Genomic DNA, 19,359 nt, shown 5'->3' on the forward strand with positions numbered 1-19,359 from the left:
TCTCTTTCTCCAGTGCCAATGTAAATCAGTTGCAATCTGGTTCTGACACCTGACAGCATGTGAAAATATTAAATTATCAACAGTCGAGAACAACAGCAAAGAAACCAGCAAAGTACATCAGCACCTCTCCTTCCTCAGGAGTTGGCGAAGGTTTAGTATGACACCAGAAACCTTGGCAAATTTCCACAGAGGTGTGGTGAAAGGTGTGCTGACTGGCTGCATCAGTCGGGTATGGAGACACCAATACCCCTAAACAGAACGCCCTCCAAAAGGTAGTAGACACAGCCCAGGACATCACAGGCAAAACCTCCCCACCATCAAGAACATCTCCGTGGAAGGCTGCCATCGGAGAGTAGCAGCAATCATTATGCTGCAGGGTACAAGATGTTTGGAAATAAACAATGGGAAAAAAAATGAACATAGGTGAACATAGATGAACTAATTAGAGATCAGATAAATGGTACTGCCAGAAGTGTGATGGGGCCATCAATAAATCAGAACCAAAAAATGTTATCTTCATCCTTACAGGTAATTACAATGATAGGATTAACTTCAAATTGTTCAGGGCCAGAAGACCAGTGAAGACCAAAAACACCACATTTAAGGAGAAATTCAAAACATGTTCAGAAAACTCTCATTAGCTTGAAAAGCAATGGAATATCTACTAAGACAGAAAATGAATGAGCATCGAAAATAAATGAAAAAGAACTCAGATTTCAAAATAAAATTGTCCTTTATGAAAAAAAATCATGAAGTAGACAAGAATATCAAGTGGGAAATAATTTATCAAAATTTACAAAAAAGCTTTTGGGAGGTTGACGTCACAAGTAAATGAACAAAAGTACAGCATCCAACAATGAGAACTAGTAGAAAAAAGATTGTTTGGCAACTGCAAAACAGAAAGCAGTGTTGTGGTGCAACCACTATATTGTATGTATTGTGTGAGCTGGCCGCCCATTGAACCTGCGACTCCTCCCTTCCGGATATCTCTATAAAGGCTATTACGCCCAAACTCCTCCCTCAGTACCTACCTTCAAACCAGGCCAGCAACACGTGAGATGTGTTGATGTCTTAAGGTGATTAAGGTTTACATCCGGTACCGCACGGATGGCAGTCTCTTCAATCTGAGGCGCCTGCAAGCTCACACCAAGACACAAGAGAAACTTGTCTGTGAACTACTCTTTGCAGACGATGCCGCTTTAGTTGCCCATTCAGAGCCAGCTCTTCAGCGCTTGACGTCCTGCTTTGCGGAAACTGCCAAAATGTTTGGCCTGGAAGTCAGCCTGAAGAAAACTGAGGTCCTCCATCAGCCAGCTCCCCACCATGACTACCAGCCCCCCCACATCTCCATCGGGCACACAAAACTCAAAACGGTCAACCAGTTTACCTATCTCGGCTGCACCATTTCATCAGATGCAAGGATCAACAATGAGATAGACAATGAGATAGACAACAGACTCGCCAAGGCAAATAGCGCCTTTGGAAGACTACACAAAAGAGTCTGGAAAAACAACCAACTGAAAAACCTCACAAAGATAAGCGTATACAGAGCCGTTGTCATACCCACACTCCTGTTCGGCTCCGAATCATGGGTCCTCTACCGGCATCACCTACGGCTCCTAGAACGCTTCCACCAGCGTTGTCTCCGCTCCATCCTCAACATCCATTGGAGCGCTTTCATCCCTAACGTCGAAGTACTCGAGATGGCAGAGGTCGACAGCATCGAGTCCACGCTGCTGAAGATCCAGCTGCGCTGGGTGGGTCACGTCTCCAGAATGGAGGACCATCGCCTTCCCAAGATCGTGTTATATGGCGAGCTCTCCACTGGCCACCGTGACAGAGGTGCACCAAAGAAAAGGTACGAGGACTGCCTAAAGAAATCTCTTGGTGCCTGCCACATTGACCACCGCCAGTGGGCTGATCTCGCCTCAAACCGTGCATCTTGGCGACTCACAGTTTGGCGGGCAGCAACCTCCTTTGAAGAAGACCGCAGAGCCCACCTCACTGACAAAAGGCAAAGGAGGAAAAACCCAACACCCAACCCCAACCAACCAATTTTCCCCTGCAGCCGCTGCAACCGTGTCTGCCTGTCCCGCATCGGACTTGTCAGGCACAAACGAGCCTGCAGCTGACGTGGACTTTTACCCCCCTCCATAAATCTTCGTCCGCGAAGCCAAGCCAAAGAAAAGAAGAAGGTGATTAAAGCCTGTCTAATGTGGTTGATCGATAGCGCTACAATTTAATCACCTTAAATTTGGTCCATGGGCGGATATACTGCACACAGACCCTAAAGATACAGAGGCCTCAGTCAAATTCGATCAATGGCTGCACTGCCTCAACACTTTCATGAGGCACAATGACATGCAGAGTAAGGAAGACGAACGTGATCTACTCTTCGCTCTGGTTGGCCACCAAGTCTTCCAGATGATAAGGGACTGCACTATTTATTCAGCCACAATGCAGAAACAGTATCGGGCCCCAACGAACATCATTTATGCCAGATTCCTTCTGGGCAGTCGTAGACATGCGCCTGGTGAGTCAGTCGACGAGTACATGCAGGTCTTGTGGGAACTGGGGCGAGCCTACAACTGCGGCTGCCCATCTAGAAGGCCTGATATGTGATGTATGTGTGGCTGGGTTCAAGTCTGCTCATATCAGAAACTCCTGGAAAAGGGGGATCGAAGCCTCCAAGAAGTAGTCGACCTGGCTAAAGCGCTTCAGACAGTACAGATCTCTTCTCCTTGGGGAACATGGCTGCCACGTGGGGAGCTCAGGAGCCACCATCTTGGGATCTGGGGTGCCAAGTCACCATTGTCATCAACGAACACCCAAAGTGCTACTTCTGCGAACACGTGAAGCATCCCTGTAAGAACTTCCCGGCCTTAAACGCTACATGGTCCACCTGCAGGAAGAAGGGGCACTATGGTAAGGTATATAGGTCCCAACCCCCTTCCAGCAGCACTGCGTGCGGCTGGCAGCCACTGTCATCATGGACAGTGCCACTTCTGACTTCACCTCCATAACTTCCGGTCGCAGGAAACGGTTTAGCAGGACCATACGGTGGCACAATGGGACAGCATCACTTCTGAGGAGCAGCACTGTGTGCGCGACATGGGGCCATCCATCTTGACAGGCGCCCCGACCAACTCTTCAGCAGTGACTCAGACAGCGACCAGACACTGGCCTTGATTACCCTGGATCAACTGACCAGGGACATGATGAACATCAAGGTTAATCATCATGTCATGTATTTGATACAGGGAGCTTCATTCATCCGGGCACAGTGCAATCCTATTCCCTCGTGATAACCCCGGCAAAATGTAAAGTCTCCCTGGCCTCCAAATCCCACTTGACTGAGATTCATGGCAGCTGCACCGTGGCATGTCTTTGCGGGACATGGTCATCAACTACAGCCAGCCCATAAACCGTTTCACCCAGCTGGATGCCTACCCACTCCCACGCGTCACCAACATAGTAAATGAGATCACCTAGTTCCGGTCTTCTCAACCACTGACCTCAAGTCAGCATAGCACCAACTACCGATACAAACGAGGACAGCCCATACACTGCCTTCGAGGCAAACAGCTGCCTCTACCACTTCCTCCAAGTCCCTTTCAGGGTCATCAATGGGGTCTCTGTCTTCCAGAGGGAGACGGACCAAATAGTGGATGACTAAAGTTAGGAAATAGTCATCCACTATTTGGTCCGTCTCCCTCTGGATCATGAAGCTAATTTACAGAAATTTCTCCAGACAGCCAAAATCTTAACCTAACACATAACCAAAAGAAGTGCGTGTTCAGTACTTCACAACTAGCCATTCTTGGTTGCGTGGTGGAGAATGGCATCATTGGGCCCGACCCTGACCGCATGCACCCCCTGTTGGAACTCCCATTGCCACAAACCCTTAAGGCCCTGAAAAGGTTCTTGTGCCTCTTTTCATATTATGCCCAGTGGGTCCCCAATTACATGGACAAAGCCTGCCCCCTGGTGAAATCTACCACTTTTCCCTGTAAGCGGAAGCCCAAGCAGCATTCACACGCATCAAGGGCGACATCGCCAAGGCAGCAATGCATGCTGTGGATGAATCCATCCTCTTCCAGGTGAAGAATGAAGAATCTGACTTTGCTCTGGCTGCCATCCTCACAGGCAGGCCAGTGGGGTTCTTTTCACAAATTTTGGCACTCAGCCATCAAAAAGGAGGCCCAGGCCTTAGTGAAAGCTGTGTGCTGCTGGAGGCACCACCTGGCCTGAAAACTCTTCACCCTGCTGACTGACCAATAAGCAGTCGCCTTTATGTTCAATAACAAACAGCGGGGAAAAAATAAGAACGACACAATCATAAGGTAGAGAATTGAGCTACCCACCTACAACTATGAGATTTTGTACCAGCCCGGGAAGCTCAATGAGCCTCCCAATGTCCTGTCCCAGGAGACATGTGCCAACATGCAGTTAGCCCGCCTCCAAGTCATTCTATGCAGGGGACCCTTCAACCAACCAATCAACATCCCCTCACAGTAACCCTGGCCAACCGTCCCCACTAATTGCACACGACACAGTGCGCCAACCCCAGACTGAGCAATCCCACAGTCATACTACCCCACCTCAGCCACCAGAGGCACAACCTGTAGAGCAAGACACTGCCCCGGAACGAGCAATTGAACTACAGCAAACCTTACGATGGTCACAGCTACAGACAAGGCCACTGGACACACTGAACCTGTAACAAACATTGAATCACTTCACTCTACCGGACAAAAGGGTGAATGTGGTGCCACCACTATATTATACGAGCTAGCCCACCCCCTCCACCTGAGACACCTCCCTCCCAGAAATCCCTATAAAGGCTGCTATGCCCAAATTCCTCCCTCAATACCTGCCTTGGATCCGGGCCAGTAACATGAGAGATGTGTTGATGCCTATTAATCACAACTCTCTGTTTAATAATCGATAGCACTACAAGTGTAGGGTTAAAAAGTAATCTTCAAAATTACTTGAGACTCAAGGATCAGCTACCATAACTCACAAGTTTATAAATCAAAATAAATAATAGAATCAAAAATAATTACTAGCTTTATGGACAGTGTCTAGTTTGTTTTCCTGAAGTGGATGATTGAAATTACCATGGGAGACAAAAAATTGACAAGAAATGATAAATAAACAAAAATATTTAGGTGAATCACCAATGAATTTTAAAACAAGTGTGGGTTAGATTAAAATAAATATAGCATTTTACGGGTTACTTGGAAAATAAAGTATCTAAATAGAGAAAAGATACAAACCTATCATATTACAAGCAGCAAGTTTGAGTTAATAACAAGTTCAAAGTAGAGTCTTATTTTTATAATTTAAACAATGAAGTTGTGCTTATTTCATTCAAACTTTGCTTGAAATTATTGCCATGTTCTACTTGCGACAAGAGCATAGGAAGTTGGCGAGTGTACAAAAATAGTTTACAATGTAGCTACCAGAAGTTAAACACCTAAAGAAAGAAAAAACAGCTTGATCTCTCGACAGAGGTGAAAAGGCTGAAGGAGACCTAATAGAAGCCTTTAAAATTTACCGAAGATTTTGCTGGAGGACAGAGAGTATGTTTCCACTTGGATGGAAGTGCAGAACTAGAGGACATCAATGCAGGATATATGACAATTAATCTGAAGGAATTGACATTTCATGTGATGTTTTTCAATAAGGCTTCAAAAGAGAAAACCTTGTTTGACCAGCTTTACTGAGTTTTCTTGTTGTCAAAACAAATGTTAGACAATGTATATGTAATTCATCTGCATTTCTTAAAGATTTTCCAAACAACACTATTTTATATTGACATACAACAGAGTGAGGGTATAAAAAAAGGAATGAATTGCTGGCTGGCTTCAGGATACAAGATAGAAAGGGAGTAAAGGAAAGCTGGAAAATGCTAGGTTGCAGCGATCAATAGTGCTGGGGCCACAATGTTTTTACAATTTACTTCAATTATTTAAACTCTGGAATGAAAAATAATTTCTAAAATTGCAGCCAATCCCAAATCTAGGTGTGTGGACTTGTTGGGGTTTGGCAAAGTGGAATCAAAACTGAAAAGAGCTGCAACTGATTAGAGAGAAGATATTAATAAAATTGCTTTATGGGAAAATAATCATTAAATGGCATTCATCAGCAGGAAATTAGGAAGCTCACTTACTCAAAAGATGCAAATCTAGGTGAGGTTAAGGAACAAGGAGATCTCGAGTACAAAATTACTTAAAGTTCTACCAAAATTAGTCAAGGCCATAAAACAAGCAAAAACACTGAATTTCATTTCTGGATGGACAGAATTGAAAGAGAAATTAAGTTGAATCTGTGATGAACCTTGGTTTGGCTACACCTGGAGAACTGCAAACTTGTCTGGATCCCAGGAAAGTAAGGCACTGGAGAGGGTACAGAAGAAATTTACAAGGTTGATTTCAGAATCCATGGATATATAAAACACTGGACAACATTTTTTTTCCCCAAAAAGGTTTGCTTCCCGGAAAAAAAAATCAGGATTTTGTTAGACAACTTCAAGCTGAACTCAAAGATCATTTCAGATATGCATCAAATAGGAAGTTGAAGAAAAATTAAATGAACTTTTGTTGAATGTAGCATGTTTAATTACATGAAGTACCTCTGAACCAAGCTCTCATGCTGACTGCACATGATGTACAACAAATGCGTGGGGCCCAGGGTTTGTCTTAGTCACCAATTTTACAACCAAAGTAGAGCTCATAGGCTTTCTTAATAAGTGTGGACATGTTGCGTCTTTGAGCCTTACGCATATTCTCGCCACAAATGTAACAGAATGTATCACAGCTGTGGACGAGACATTTCTGCTGTATTGAATCTTCCTGAAGACAATAAATGGTATTGTTAAGTGCACTCACAATGCTATTGCCTGAAGAATATGCGTTCAATCTATAATCAATGTCATGCACAGTATCTGTTTATGTGAGCTGGTTTTATGGCCTGTCTGCATCTATCCTAACTAAGCATGCCCAGGCAACATTGGCATAGCACCAGCAGTGAGTGGATACCCAGGTATGCTTGGGTTGACCAAAATAGCTTACTTTGTGGGCAATATACTAGTAGACTTAAAATATGACAGGAAATCACATCTTTTAAAAAAAAGTACATAATAAGAACATTTTAAGATTATTTTCATGATCAGCAGCCCAAAATCCATAATACACCCAAAAGTATTCAGGAAGCAAAATCGCGATTGTCCAATATAATTGGGAATAGCATCAAATAATTGACATTAAAGGGTGTGATGATGTGGAAGCATGGAGAACATTTCCACTTGTGGGAAAGCGCACGATAGGAAGTGATGCTTCTAAGACCATCAACAAGAAATCCTGTAAAGAGTTCATCAAAAACTTTTTTTTTGACCCAAAGAGTGGTGCGAATCAAGAACTCATTACCGTATGGAATGGATGGGGTCAATAAATGTCTTGGGGAGATTGCATCTGAGAGAGAAGGCAATCGAGTTAAGATGACAGATCCTGATGAGCAAAGATGGGAAGTTGTTACAGGAGAACATTAATACCGACGAAGATTGCGTAGTCAAATTGGCCTGTTTCACTGTCAAATACAAATCCATGTAAACAGTGGTATTCCATGAAGGTGGAATATAGAATGAATGTGGGATTATCCACCTCACAAGAGAAGGAAAATGAGAGCATCCCACACTCAATTATTTCAACCAATTAATCTTGATGAATAGTCAAAAATTAAGCACAAAATTAAGCACAGCATGTCAGAACCACTTGAAGGATGGTGTTTAAAATAGCTTGCATGTATTAAATGTAGACATGCAGCACAGTAGCAAGCCCTTTCGGCCCATGAGCCCATGCCGTCCAATTGACGTGGGAGGAAACCGGAGAAAACCCACACAGGCACAGGCAGAACACCTGACAAATAAAAATCCTGATCAACTGATTAATAAATAAATGGATTGGACTCCTTATTAGTTGATAAGGGACATGTAATTTGGAAGTATGATAAAAATATGAGTCAATATCAGGGCCATGGATATTAGCAAATTGACCGTGAGTTTCAAGAAAGAATTAAAGAGGGTTGAAGGACACATTGAAATAGTTGGAGGTAGTGAGATACTCTGTCAGGACCGAATCAAAAGGGAATCACAACTCTTTTCCCCATATTTTCTCTCTCATCCAACAAGGAAAATATTCATATGGAGGAAAAAGGTTCAATGTGAGATGTGAATAGAATCTTATTTCTGATTCTTCTTTGCATTTCTAACTAAAGTGCACCTTGATTATTTAGACACAGGACATTTTGAAAAATACCCCCCAAAATTAAACCATCAATTTGTCCTCTCTTGCATTACTTCCACATTTGAGCCTGTAAATTGAAACAAAGCCTTTTCTGAATGTTTCTGTGCTAACTGGTTTGAGACAGAAGAGCCAAGGAATAGAATGATCGTCTCCATGGAACAAACCCCAGTTATTTTTCCAGTACCACCAAATAAACTGAATAAACTGCACATATAACTATCCCTGCTCTTCATTTAGCAATTGACTGGAGCTGGGAACCCAATGGTTTCGTGGATAATCATTTAAAACAATTGCTACATTCTTTTGTGGTCAAAATCGTGCACTTTCAATAGGATTTTGAGCCCAACTTTTTTAAAATTTGACAAAGAGCACGTTTCCTCAGGGCACCTTTCTAGCGACACTCTCGGTCGCCCTGAAGTCACCAACCCTCAGGGGCAAGTTGGTGAAGCAGGGAGGACATCCTTCCTCTCCAAGCTCGGTGCATCCCCCAAATTCACGGCTAACTATTTGCTCGCGGGGATGGGAAAAGATCAATCAGCACCAGTTGAACTGTGCCCAGCCCTTTCACTCAGACGTGTCCAGAAGTGAAATGGTTACTGCATCCTTCAGACTATTTGGGCAGAACCAGGGAAATGTGTACTCAGTCGAAAGCCACATGCGACCCATCTGACTGCTTGGAACGGTCATTCGTTCCAAAAATATTTGTTTCATGGAGGGTTTTCACTCGAAAACAACCATCCCAATTATTTTAATGCAAGCACATCATTTAAATCCAATGACAGAATTTGAAGCAGTTTTTTTTTTAACTTTTTTGTTTAGTCTTTTGCGCGTGATCTGGAGGCCAGCGGAGCGCTTTACCCATTTCCGCACAGATCCCGGGAGAGTGTCGGTCGGGCTTTCCTCCTCGACCGCCTCACCAAGCGGCGTTGGGGAGTGGGCGCACCCGGTTCACCGCGCCGGACTGACGGGCACGGGGCAGCCGCGTCGTCCCGAACGGTTGGCCCCCGGACTCGCAGTCGATGAAGTTGACAGCCCCCCCCCCCCCCCCCACCCACCCCTTGCGACTGGCCATGACAGGAAAGTGAAGGACGAGAAGGCGAGCGCCGGTACCTCTTTGATCTTGGCTTGCCTCTCGCGGGTTTGAGGGTCGCTCGGCTCCCGCCCTGTTGCGCCCACCGGCTTGCGGAAGACGACGTCGGGCAAGCGCGCCGCTCCTTCTTTCCTGTCCGCCGAATCCTGCACAACTTTCTGCTTCTCCTCCTTGATGTCTTGCTTGATCTGCTCGGGCGGCTTCTGCAGCGTGTCCTTCGCCTCGCGCAGCGCCTTCTCGTGATCCTCGCGGATCTTGCTCAACTTGTCCCCCTCCAGCTCCCTGCCGCCGTGCTTCGGTCCGCCGCCCGCACCCGAGCTCCGCTGCGTGTGGAAAAACACCCCGCTCAGCAGCTTGGACGAGTCGGGCAAGAAGAAAATCGCCCCGAAACACAGAGTGATGAAACCGCTGAAAACTAAGAGCAGCAGGAATTTCTCAGTCAGGCGAAAGGCGGGCCGGTTGGGTAGAACTGAACTGGCCGTGCCCGACTTCCGACTTGTACCCGGAGTAGTAAACGGCAGGAGAGTTGTCGGTGGCATGTCTCTGCCTTGAATTTTGTTTGTTCGTTGCAATCGAGGCAACACTCAACACTTTGCAATGTTTGACACTTTTGTCAGTAAAAGGGTGAGTGAGTGCTCTTCACCTTGTGCAACTGTCGGGGGGAGGGGGGGGAGAGGGAGGGAGGGAGGCGGACACTGAACTTCGAGAGTGGCCAAGTTCCTGCTGAATGCATCACCTGGAACACGTCTGCACAAGCGACCGGCGGCTGCAACGAGAGGAGAACCCCCTGGTCCTCAGACCAAGCTCGCACGCCGAGACTCAGCCCAGGAGCCACAGAGGAAGCCCGCCTACGCCTCGGGAGGGACAACGCTCTCAACCTATCGTGCGCCGCCAGCCACGAGCTCCGGGCCCGTGTTCCAACGCCTTGGAGCTGACAGCGTGCTCGACCAATTCGCGTGTTCGGGGGGGGGGGGGGACGGACAATGGGAGGAGGGAACGGGGCAGCGCTTCCGCCGTACTGGATGACAGGGGTGTGCGTGTGCACCGAAGGGTGTTTGCCTTCCCTACCCATCACATGATGTTCCTCCAAGACCGGCAAAAGAGCCGCTTCGTGTACAGCGCAGAAACTTAATTCTTCCCCCTTTGGCGTTTTACTTTAATAATCATTCTGCAACCCACTCAGGAAGTCGCGATCACTTTCTCTTTGTCAAAGCCTGTCATTCCAGTTTCATTGGTTCAGTTGTTCTCACTTCATTATGTCTGATACGGTATTCAACTGTAGATCCCCCAAATCTGCAGCACTTGCCCTGCTTTAACTTTGTTTCCTGCGTTTCTGTTCCTAGCAGCAATTACATGGGGCACTGAACATGATCGAGGGAAACGGAGAATCTCAGTGCTGACAAACAAGGAAGTGTCCGAGAGATGGCTGATTAAACGGTACTGCCGCTTTCCTACGATATTCGGTTTAGCCTGTAAAAAAAATCTCACTCGCATTTCAATGTAAATAGTGTTGGCGGGGTGAAGTTTATTCAATAGAAAGGCAAACTCAGCACTGGAACATGTTACTTATGTCTGACTCCTATTTTATAAGTCACAGGGTTCAGTCTGAAACATGTTCACCTGAATCATCTGATGCACATCAGAACTAACTTATTTGCCAGAGATTTGAGGTTTTATCTCGTGGAGATATTCGTAACCGAGTCCCCCCGTCCCCCCCAGATGCATCCTACTATACAAGGTGATGACGTGCAGAAGGGGTGGGGGGAATCTGTTGCAAGAGGAGGATTGTAACGTGCGCGTTACAGTTTCGGAACTTGTCGTGTTCGCCCTGAGCGAACGCATTGAAGTAATCTCGTGTAACTTTTGATCATGTCCTTGTGACATGCGTCCTTTTTCTTATCTTTGCAAAACACCGTCCATGATCTCTCAAATCTGGAGATAGTCTGTTAGCATAAATATTCTTGAGGTCGGTATGTTTGTTGCACCTGGTCAGATCCAAATTTGTTGCTTACTTTCACAAACTTTATTCATGGGGGGGTGGGGGTGGGGAAGAGGCTTGGTTCTCCAACTGCACAATACTGAACTTTTTCACATTCGGAGCTTCCTTTGAGAGGCTGAGACAAATCTGACGCGAATTAATGTTTAAGTTGCCCTTGGTTTCCATGATAGGAAATTTTGGGCACTTGCTTCATAGATTTAAAACCGTCAGAAAATAAAGCAAACTTTAACAGATACTGGTATGGGAGGGAGCCGGGGTGTCAAAGATGGATGGCCCATAAAAAAAAAACCGACGCAGGAATTGAAAAGCCCAGTTCTTTCGATGTTGGGTGCAATAATGCGCGATTTCAACGTCCTGTGAAATGACTGGGCGCACCAGCCGGCGGGGACTGTCAAGAAGGGTCAGCACCTCCTAAGGGTAGCCCTGCTATTTCTTGAAAGATGGCTGCAGGAAAGGCAGGTAGGTCTTCTGAAATTCACCCTGTCCTTGGCGACAAATAATAGTGCAACAGTGGGAAAGCATGCCCTGGGTTTTACATTCTTTACAAAAGAAATGTGATGCCTGAAATTCTGGATGAATCAATCTGATTCTGTGAAGAGCTAAACAGATATTAAGTGGAGCACCTTTCATTGGAACTGGAAAATGAAAGGCATATCAATTGAGTGTTATATTAGAGGCGATGAGGTGGAATGTATAGGAAGGAAATATATTTGATAGGAAGAGGCCAGCATTGCCATGGTGATAAGATGACCATCCAGCCACCTGGTTGTCAGGTGAATACGGAAGAAGGGAGAAAAAGAACAAACCATAGGGCATCAAACATTTTGCAACGCACAGCTGAAATAAATCCTCAATAAATCTGGACATACCAGTTGAGAAATAAACATTGAGTCACTATTTACAGATGGATGACTTACAACAGAATGAGCTAGTGGTCCATCTGTAATATCACCCAATCACATTGTATCAAAGATATTCTCTCAATCATGGCAGGTACAGTGGTCACTATTATTGGAGTTATCTTTGATGAGGCCATGACCAGCAGTGAGGCTGAAATGGAAGGAAATAACTCAAAGGTTCATTCCTCCCATTTCATCCCCATCCCTCATCTGTCCTGATTTTCATATGTAAACGCCATAAGCATCCACTCCTCCCAACACACCATCCTTGCATGTTTACCTGAGTGTTCATGTAGTTTGTAATTTATCCATGAAAGGCAGATCTGCACATGGTAGACACTGGACATAATCTTTTATAAAAAAAAACAGAATAGAAATAAATGGAGCCCAAATGCCAAACCCTTATAGGATGAGGTTACAAATAAGTATGGGTTTGGCTGTACAAATTGTAATATGTTTCTTGACTGTGTTCAACATTGCTTTTGCAGGTTGATTAGTTTAGATAAGGCTAGTATGTGAGGGAAATATCCCACCCAGATTATTTAGAGTGAAGCTGATTTTATGTTGCTTTCTGAATCTGGGAATTTTATGTTCTTATTCAGCTGTAATTTTGCACTGTTGGTTTATCTGGATTAGGTGAAAGTGCTAGGTTTTCAGTTAGTGGAAATACTTTCCAAGTTAGAGTAAGTCACTTGCCTTACTTGTGCCATTCAGTCTTGTTTCATTCTCTCGTGAATATTGGAAGTAAATATGGCAAACCACGTTTTTCCTTCAGGACCCAGCTTCTTATGAAGTTCAGATTAAGCACCATAAATCCTGGTGGACATCCCATTCTTGTTGTTTATCAACGCCTCTTCAGTGGTGCATGAGTTTTAAGTTGTCACTGTTGTCGTGGAGTAGGCATATCAGTTGCACCAATATTGATGCTCTCGTTTACAGCCTTATCTAAGTAGTCAGAGAGTACACCAAGTAAGTGGAGTAAGTCTCTTTATGTTGTGTCAGAAATCCAATCCAAACTACCACTCAAAGTTCCCACATGGTTCACAAAGCCCATTATCATCCCAGTGTCAAAGAAAAATAATACAATTTGCCTTAATGATAACTGCTCATTGCCTCTGACTTCCGTCATTGTGAAGTGCTTGAAAAGGGTGGGGGTTGTGGCCCACATTAACTCAAGTTTCCCAGAAAACTTTGATCCACTGTAATTCATCTACCATTGCAACAGTTCCATGGCAGATGCCATTCCCTGGTCTTAAACTCAGCACTGGACATGTTACTTATGTCTAACTCCTATTTTATGAGTGTAGCTCTGCCTTCAACACCATAGTCCCAGTCAAACTCATCTCCAAATGCCAGGACCAAGGCCTCAGTGCCCTCTCTGCAATTGCATCCTCAACTTACTTCAAATTCGACCAGTGAGGACGGCACTTTTGAAGACTGAATCTTAAACAATGACAAGATGGAGTATTCGAAAGAGATAGAGAATCTAATGGCATGAGATCAGGGCAACAACTACTCCCTCACTGATGACATGACAAAGGAACTTCAAGAAGTAGAGAAGAACACACACCCCTATCTGTATCAACAGTGCTGAAGTGGAGAGGGTAGCTCTAGATTTTTAGCCAAAAATATCACCAGCGACACATCCTGGTCCAACCACATTGACACTATGACTTTAAAAAAATGCACAAATACCTCAGAAGCCATCTATTTTTATAGATGGACCATGGAAAGTATCCTGTCAAGATGTATCACAGCTTGGTACTGGAACTGCTCTGCCTAAGACCACAAGAAATAGCAGAGAATTGTGAACTCATCTCAGATAATCAGGTAAATCCACCTCCTTAGCCATCAGTATCCACATCAATCCCATCTTCACTTCCCAGTGCCTCAGGACAGCAGCCAACATATGAAAGGACACATCTCACCCCAGTCACAGTCTCTTCAATCCCTCCTGAGAGGCAGAAGATACATGAATTTGAAAATATGCACCTGTAGCAGCCTGCACCTCAGGCCAACACAGGAACTGGCCGTCGAACGTGGCAACTGGCAAAACCGTGCGGGCTGAAATGCCCGTTTCCATAGGCCGTGGGCAGAATGGTGAAACTGGCCAATCACCACTTGTGGATCACAGGGGCCCAATCGGGGCCTGGACATCTGAGGTAACCAATCAGCAGCCGGCCTGCTCAAGCCATGGTGACGTGTCCGAGTTGACTATAAAAGGCAGTGCTGTCACTGAATAAACTCAGTGTCAATTACATTCTACTGGTGTGTGTGTCTTTCTTCTTCTGCGGATTCAAGCTGTAGCCTTAGGGCTATAATCTAGTTGTAGCCATAGCAACATTCCCACAGTGGTGACCCCGACTAGTGCACAGTGCTTTGGACCTGAAGATGAAAGAGCATCCTGTGATCAACACCGTAGTATTACAGGTGTGGTTCCAGCAAGTCGAGGTGCAGTTCACCATTCGACAGATCTCCGCCAACAACATGCACTACTACCACATGGTCAGCGCCCTCAATCAGGACACTGCAGCCTGCATCATTGACTTCATCCAGCAGCCACCAGAACAAGGAAGGTACATGACCATCAAAGAGCTGTTAAGCCGCACCTTCGAGCTCTCAAAGCGCTAATGCGCTGCCCAACTGTTGCATAGCGATGGTTTGGGAGACAGGACCCCTTCCACCCTCATGAGTGACATTCTCGCTCTCAACAACAGCCACAACTCTTGCCCACTGTTCCAATAGATCTTCCTGGAGAGGCTGCCTGAGGACATCCATCTGCTCATCACGGAGGAAGACTTCAATGACCCCAGGAAGGTGACTGCCCAAGCAGACCTGCTATGGGCAGCAAAGAAGGATGCCTGTGCTTTGCTTGAGCAGGTGACAGCACTGTGTCATCAGCACCCGGCCAGGAAGACCACCGACCGACTGTCCGACCACCAGAGCGCCATGCTTCACTGGTGAGCAGCACTGCTTCTATCATTGACAGTGGGGTTCCAAGGCCCGTCGATGCTGTGCGTTCCAGGGAACTGCCCAGGCCAGCCGTCATTAATGGCTGTGATGACTAGCCAACTGCATAGCCTGCTACACATTCAAGGCGTTTCTTGGTGGACACTGGGACACAATACAGTGTCATTCCCCTGACCAGCCTGAAGGCCCACTGTGGCAAAGTGGGCTAGAAGCTCCGAGCAGCAAACGGCTCCAACATCCGAACATTCGACACTTGCACCATTCCCCTACACTTCGGGGACAGACAATTCACTTGGAAATATACAATGGCGGTCATGCAACAACCATTACTGGCCGCAGATTTCCTGCGGGCCAACTCACTCCTGGTGGATATCAAGGGGCACCAGCTGGTGCACGCCTGGACATTTCAGTCACTCTCGCTCAAGGGCTCTGAACTCAGTGAGTACTCCCAACAACAAATTTGCGTGGGTCCTAGCAGAATTCCCCTCCATCACCACGCCTCACTTCCATTCGGCAGAACCCAAACACGGGGTGAGCCACCAAATCGTCACAGAGGACCCTCCCTGCTTTTCCAAGCAACCATAGTTATATCAGGTGAATTAATTTTGGCCCCTGAGGACTTGGGAGAGCCCTTGAAAACCACATTATCCTGACTACACGAGTGCCTAGGCACCCTGGCCCCATGAAACCTCGACCCTACTGCCAAACCTATACTTGTGTCCCAAAGAAATTTACTGACTGTAAATACATGTTTGTTCGGTGCCGAGCTCATGAACCACCTCTACAGTGGCCTTATGAGGGGCCATACTGTGTCCTCAGACACAACGGCTCCACCTGTGTTTTGGTCATTGACAGCAGGGAGGAGACTTTCGCACTTGACCGGATGAAACCGGGTTACTTGGACTCTGGCCAGCCTATCACTCACCTTATCCCATGGGACAGGGGTCAGCCTCCTAAAAACAGTGCCCCGATCACAATTTCTCTGGGGGGGGGGGGAGGGGGGGTCGTGTAGTGGCCCATAGCCTGTGCCTCAGACTGACACAGGAAAATCGCTGTTGAACGCGGTGACCGGCAAAACATTGTGCAGGCTGAAATGCCCGTTTCCATAGGCCGCTGGCAGAGCAGTGAAACTGACCAATTACTGTTGATGGATCCCAGGGGGCCCAATCAGGGACCGGGCATCCGAGGTAACCAATCGGCAACCGACCTGCTCAAGCCACGGTTCAGTGGTGACGCGGCCAAGCTGACTATAAAAGGCAGAGCTGCCACTGAATAAACTCTGATCGAATACACTCTACTGGTGTGCATGTCTTTCTTCTGCAGATTCAAGCTACAGCCTTAGGTCTTTAACTGAGAGCTATAACTTAGTTGTAGCCGGAGCAACCTCACTATACACCCTCAAAATCAAGGACAGTTTATTTCCTGCTATAGGCCGACTCTTGAGCAGACCGCTCATTAATACTTGTACTGTTTAATTGTGCTTTTCTATTTAACATGTGTGATAGTACAGATCTATCACCAATGTATATAGTGTATATAGTTACAGTATCTAGACTGTGCTTACAGCGATTGGCTGAGAGCTAAGCCACGCCTACTGTCTGGGCCTTAAAGGGTTATGTCCCTAGCCTGGTCGGATCATTCCGGACTGGTCGGCCACCTGTGAAGAGCTCCTGTCTTTTGCTAATAAAAGCCTTGGTTTGGATCAACAAGTCTTTGATTCTTTCGACGAGCTCTACAACATGATACATTGCACTTTTCTTGTTTTGTAGCACTATCCCCTACTGTTGCATTCTTGCATTACCTATTGTGGTATGTACAGCTTGACAAAACAAGGTTTTCCCCTGCATTTTGGGGCAAATGACAAGAAACAATTCAATTCAATTCAAGTCCATCAACATGAATTTGAAACACTATTACATGAGATCATAAGACAGCATCAGCCCATTGAGTCTGCTTTGCCATTCAAATCATGACTGATATATTTCTCCAATCAACCCCTTCTTACTATAACCTTTGACACACTTAAGGCCTCCACAGCCTTATGTTTTCAACAAACTCCACAGATTCACAATCTTCCGACTGAAGAAACTTCTCATCTCTGTTCTAAAGGGACATCCTTTTATTCTGAGGCTGTGCCCTCTGGTTCTCGACACTTTTACTACTGGAAACATTTTCTCCACGTTCACTCTATTTAGCCCTTTTAATATTCGGTATGTTTCAGTGAGATCCCCCTTCATCTTTCTAAATTCCATCGACCTTTAATCCAGAGCCATCAAATGCTCTTCATATGCAAACTCTCTCATCCCTGGAATCATTCTCGTGAACGTCCTCTGGTACTCTCCATCACCAGAAAATCCTCCTTTAAATATGGAGTCAAAAACTGCTCACAATACTTGAAATGTGGTCTGATCAGTGCTTTGTAAAGCCTCACCATTGCGTCCTTGCCTTTATATTCTAGTCCTCTTGAAATCGATGCTAACTTTGATTTGTCTTCCTTATCACTGACTCAACTTGCAAGCTATCCTTTGTGAAATCCTGAACAAGGACTCTTGATTTAACTATCAGAAATGAACACATCGTTTCTGAGATTGAAGCTTTTCTATTTTAATATCTTGTAAAAGAATATTTTGTAAAGCCATGAATTGGAAAGTTGAAATGATTCCAATTTTCACTATCTTTGGAATGGCTACTGCATTTCCTGAGAGATGGTAACACAAATTAAAGTGTCAAATTTTAAACTTGTTTGAATTGGGAAACTGTCTGAACACAGCTGATTTCTAAAATCACAACAAAATTTAATAAGTAACAAAACTATTCAATCCACCAATTTGTAAATAAGAAAGAAAAAAATATTTATCCAGTAGGAACAACTTAAGATGCAAATTTCAGTGGCTTAGGAGTTCAACTGCTGGCATGATCTGGGAGTGAGGACAAAGCAAGGTCAATTGGATGTGGGAGGAGGGATTGGGTGAGCATGGACCACTCAAGGTTGGGAATTAATAGAGTAGCAGGCCTGCCATCTGTGTTGGAGCTGCTTGATAGAAGGGCCAGGGTGATATCATGTTGAATGGAAGGCAGGAAAACAATACAGCAGAAAGATTGAAAGACAGTTGAGCATGAAACCAGGAAGCAAGTGGGAATTGGAACAGACTTGCAACTTCGTTGAGGAATCAGAATGGCATTGAGTGGGGAGAGCAATTGGGATGTTAATTTGTGAAGGAGGAAGGAGAATTGTGATATTGTAGTGAAGTATTCTATACTGAGTTACTATAGACGTCAGTGTACACATTGTGGAAATGCTGTACAAGTTGTCGAGTGGATATATATGCAGGGAAGTCGATGTAGATGCTGTGGAGTCTTGTGCAAATCCGAGACCTCCAGGCTTGCATCCTGGTCTTATATACATCATTGCTTCTGTCACATGGACAGGAGTGATATCATCAGTGATGTCATCAGCCCAGATTAACAACCCATGTTGGATGCAGTTCAATTTCCCATATTTTCCCTAGCACATCTGCCATTTTGGGAGCTAGTATGCTTGCTGGTAAGTGGGTCGCCATATGACCCCCCCCCCCCCAAACTGGCAATCTCGCTGCGGACTCCCAAAGTCTGAACTTTTTTTTTTGTTTGGGCAGCCTTCCTCTCCACCGAGGTGCCTGAACTACGACTGATCTGTTCAAATCCAGATGGGCAAGTTTGAGGTAGTCAATTGCAAAAGCTTCCGCTTTACCTCCGATGTACAAAATGTACGTCGAACCATTTACATCTCAGTACCTCGAAGGGAACCTCATATGGACACTGGAATGATGCTTGGTGTGCTCTTTTCTGTACAAAAACTTACTCGCAGTCCTGCAAGTTCTGGGGTACATACGACCTGGTCTGACCATGTTGAGATGTCAGTATGGGCGTGAAAGAATCGAGCTTCTTCGGACCATTGCGGGCGTCTCCTCCCGTCGTCATTAATCTGATACAAATTCTCCTGGAACCATCAGGGTGTGGCAGAAACCATCTCTGCCAATAAGGCACATATACCATCCTTAGGTGCCATTTGTATGCCCAAGAGTACCCACAGCAATTCATTAACCCAGTTAGGTC

At 45.5% G+C, this 19,359-nt stretch overlaps 1 protein-coding gene and 1 long non-coding RNA gene across 5 annotated transcripts in view; one reads left to right on the forward strand and one right to left on the reverse strand.

The window, feature by feature from the left end:
• Positions 1-10,323, reverse strand: part of man1a1 (mannosidase, alpha, class 1A, member 1) — a 541,635-nt gene extending 531,312 nt beyond the window's left edge. The window contains exon 1 of one of the 4 annotated variants that reach the window (XM_069886857.1): positions 9,417-10,323. In XM_069886857.1, the coding sequence (XP_069742958.1) occupies positions 9,417-9,935 (519 nt within the window). In that variant the 5' untranslated portion in view covers positions 9,936-10,323. The remainder of the gene's footprint in view (positions 1-9,416) is intronic. The other 3 variants (XM_069886856.1, XM_069886854.1, XM_069886855.1) reach the window with 3 other exon arrangements.
• Positions 9,408-19,359, forward strand: part of LOC138736808 (uncharacterized) — a 98,291-nt gene continuing 88,339 nt past the window's right edge. Inside the window, exons 1-2 of the long non-coding RNA XR_011340596.1 lie at positions 9,408-10,020; positions 10,743-10,833. This is a non-coding gene — a long non-coding RNA (uncharacterized lncRNA). The remainder of the gene's footprint in view (positions 10,021-10,742; positions 10,834-19,359) is intronic.

Source organism: Narcine bancroftii, chromosome 6, assembly GCF_036971445.1.
Source record: "Narcine bancroftii isolate sNarBan1 chromosome 6, sNarBan1.hap1, whole genome shotgun sequence".
Taxonomy (NCBI): Eukaryota; Metazoa; Chordata; class Chondrichthyes; order Torpediniformes; family Narcinidae; genus Narcine; species Narcine bancroftii.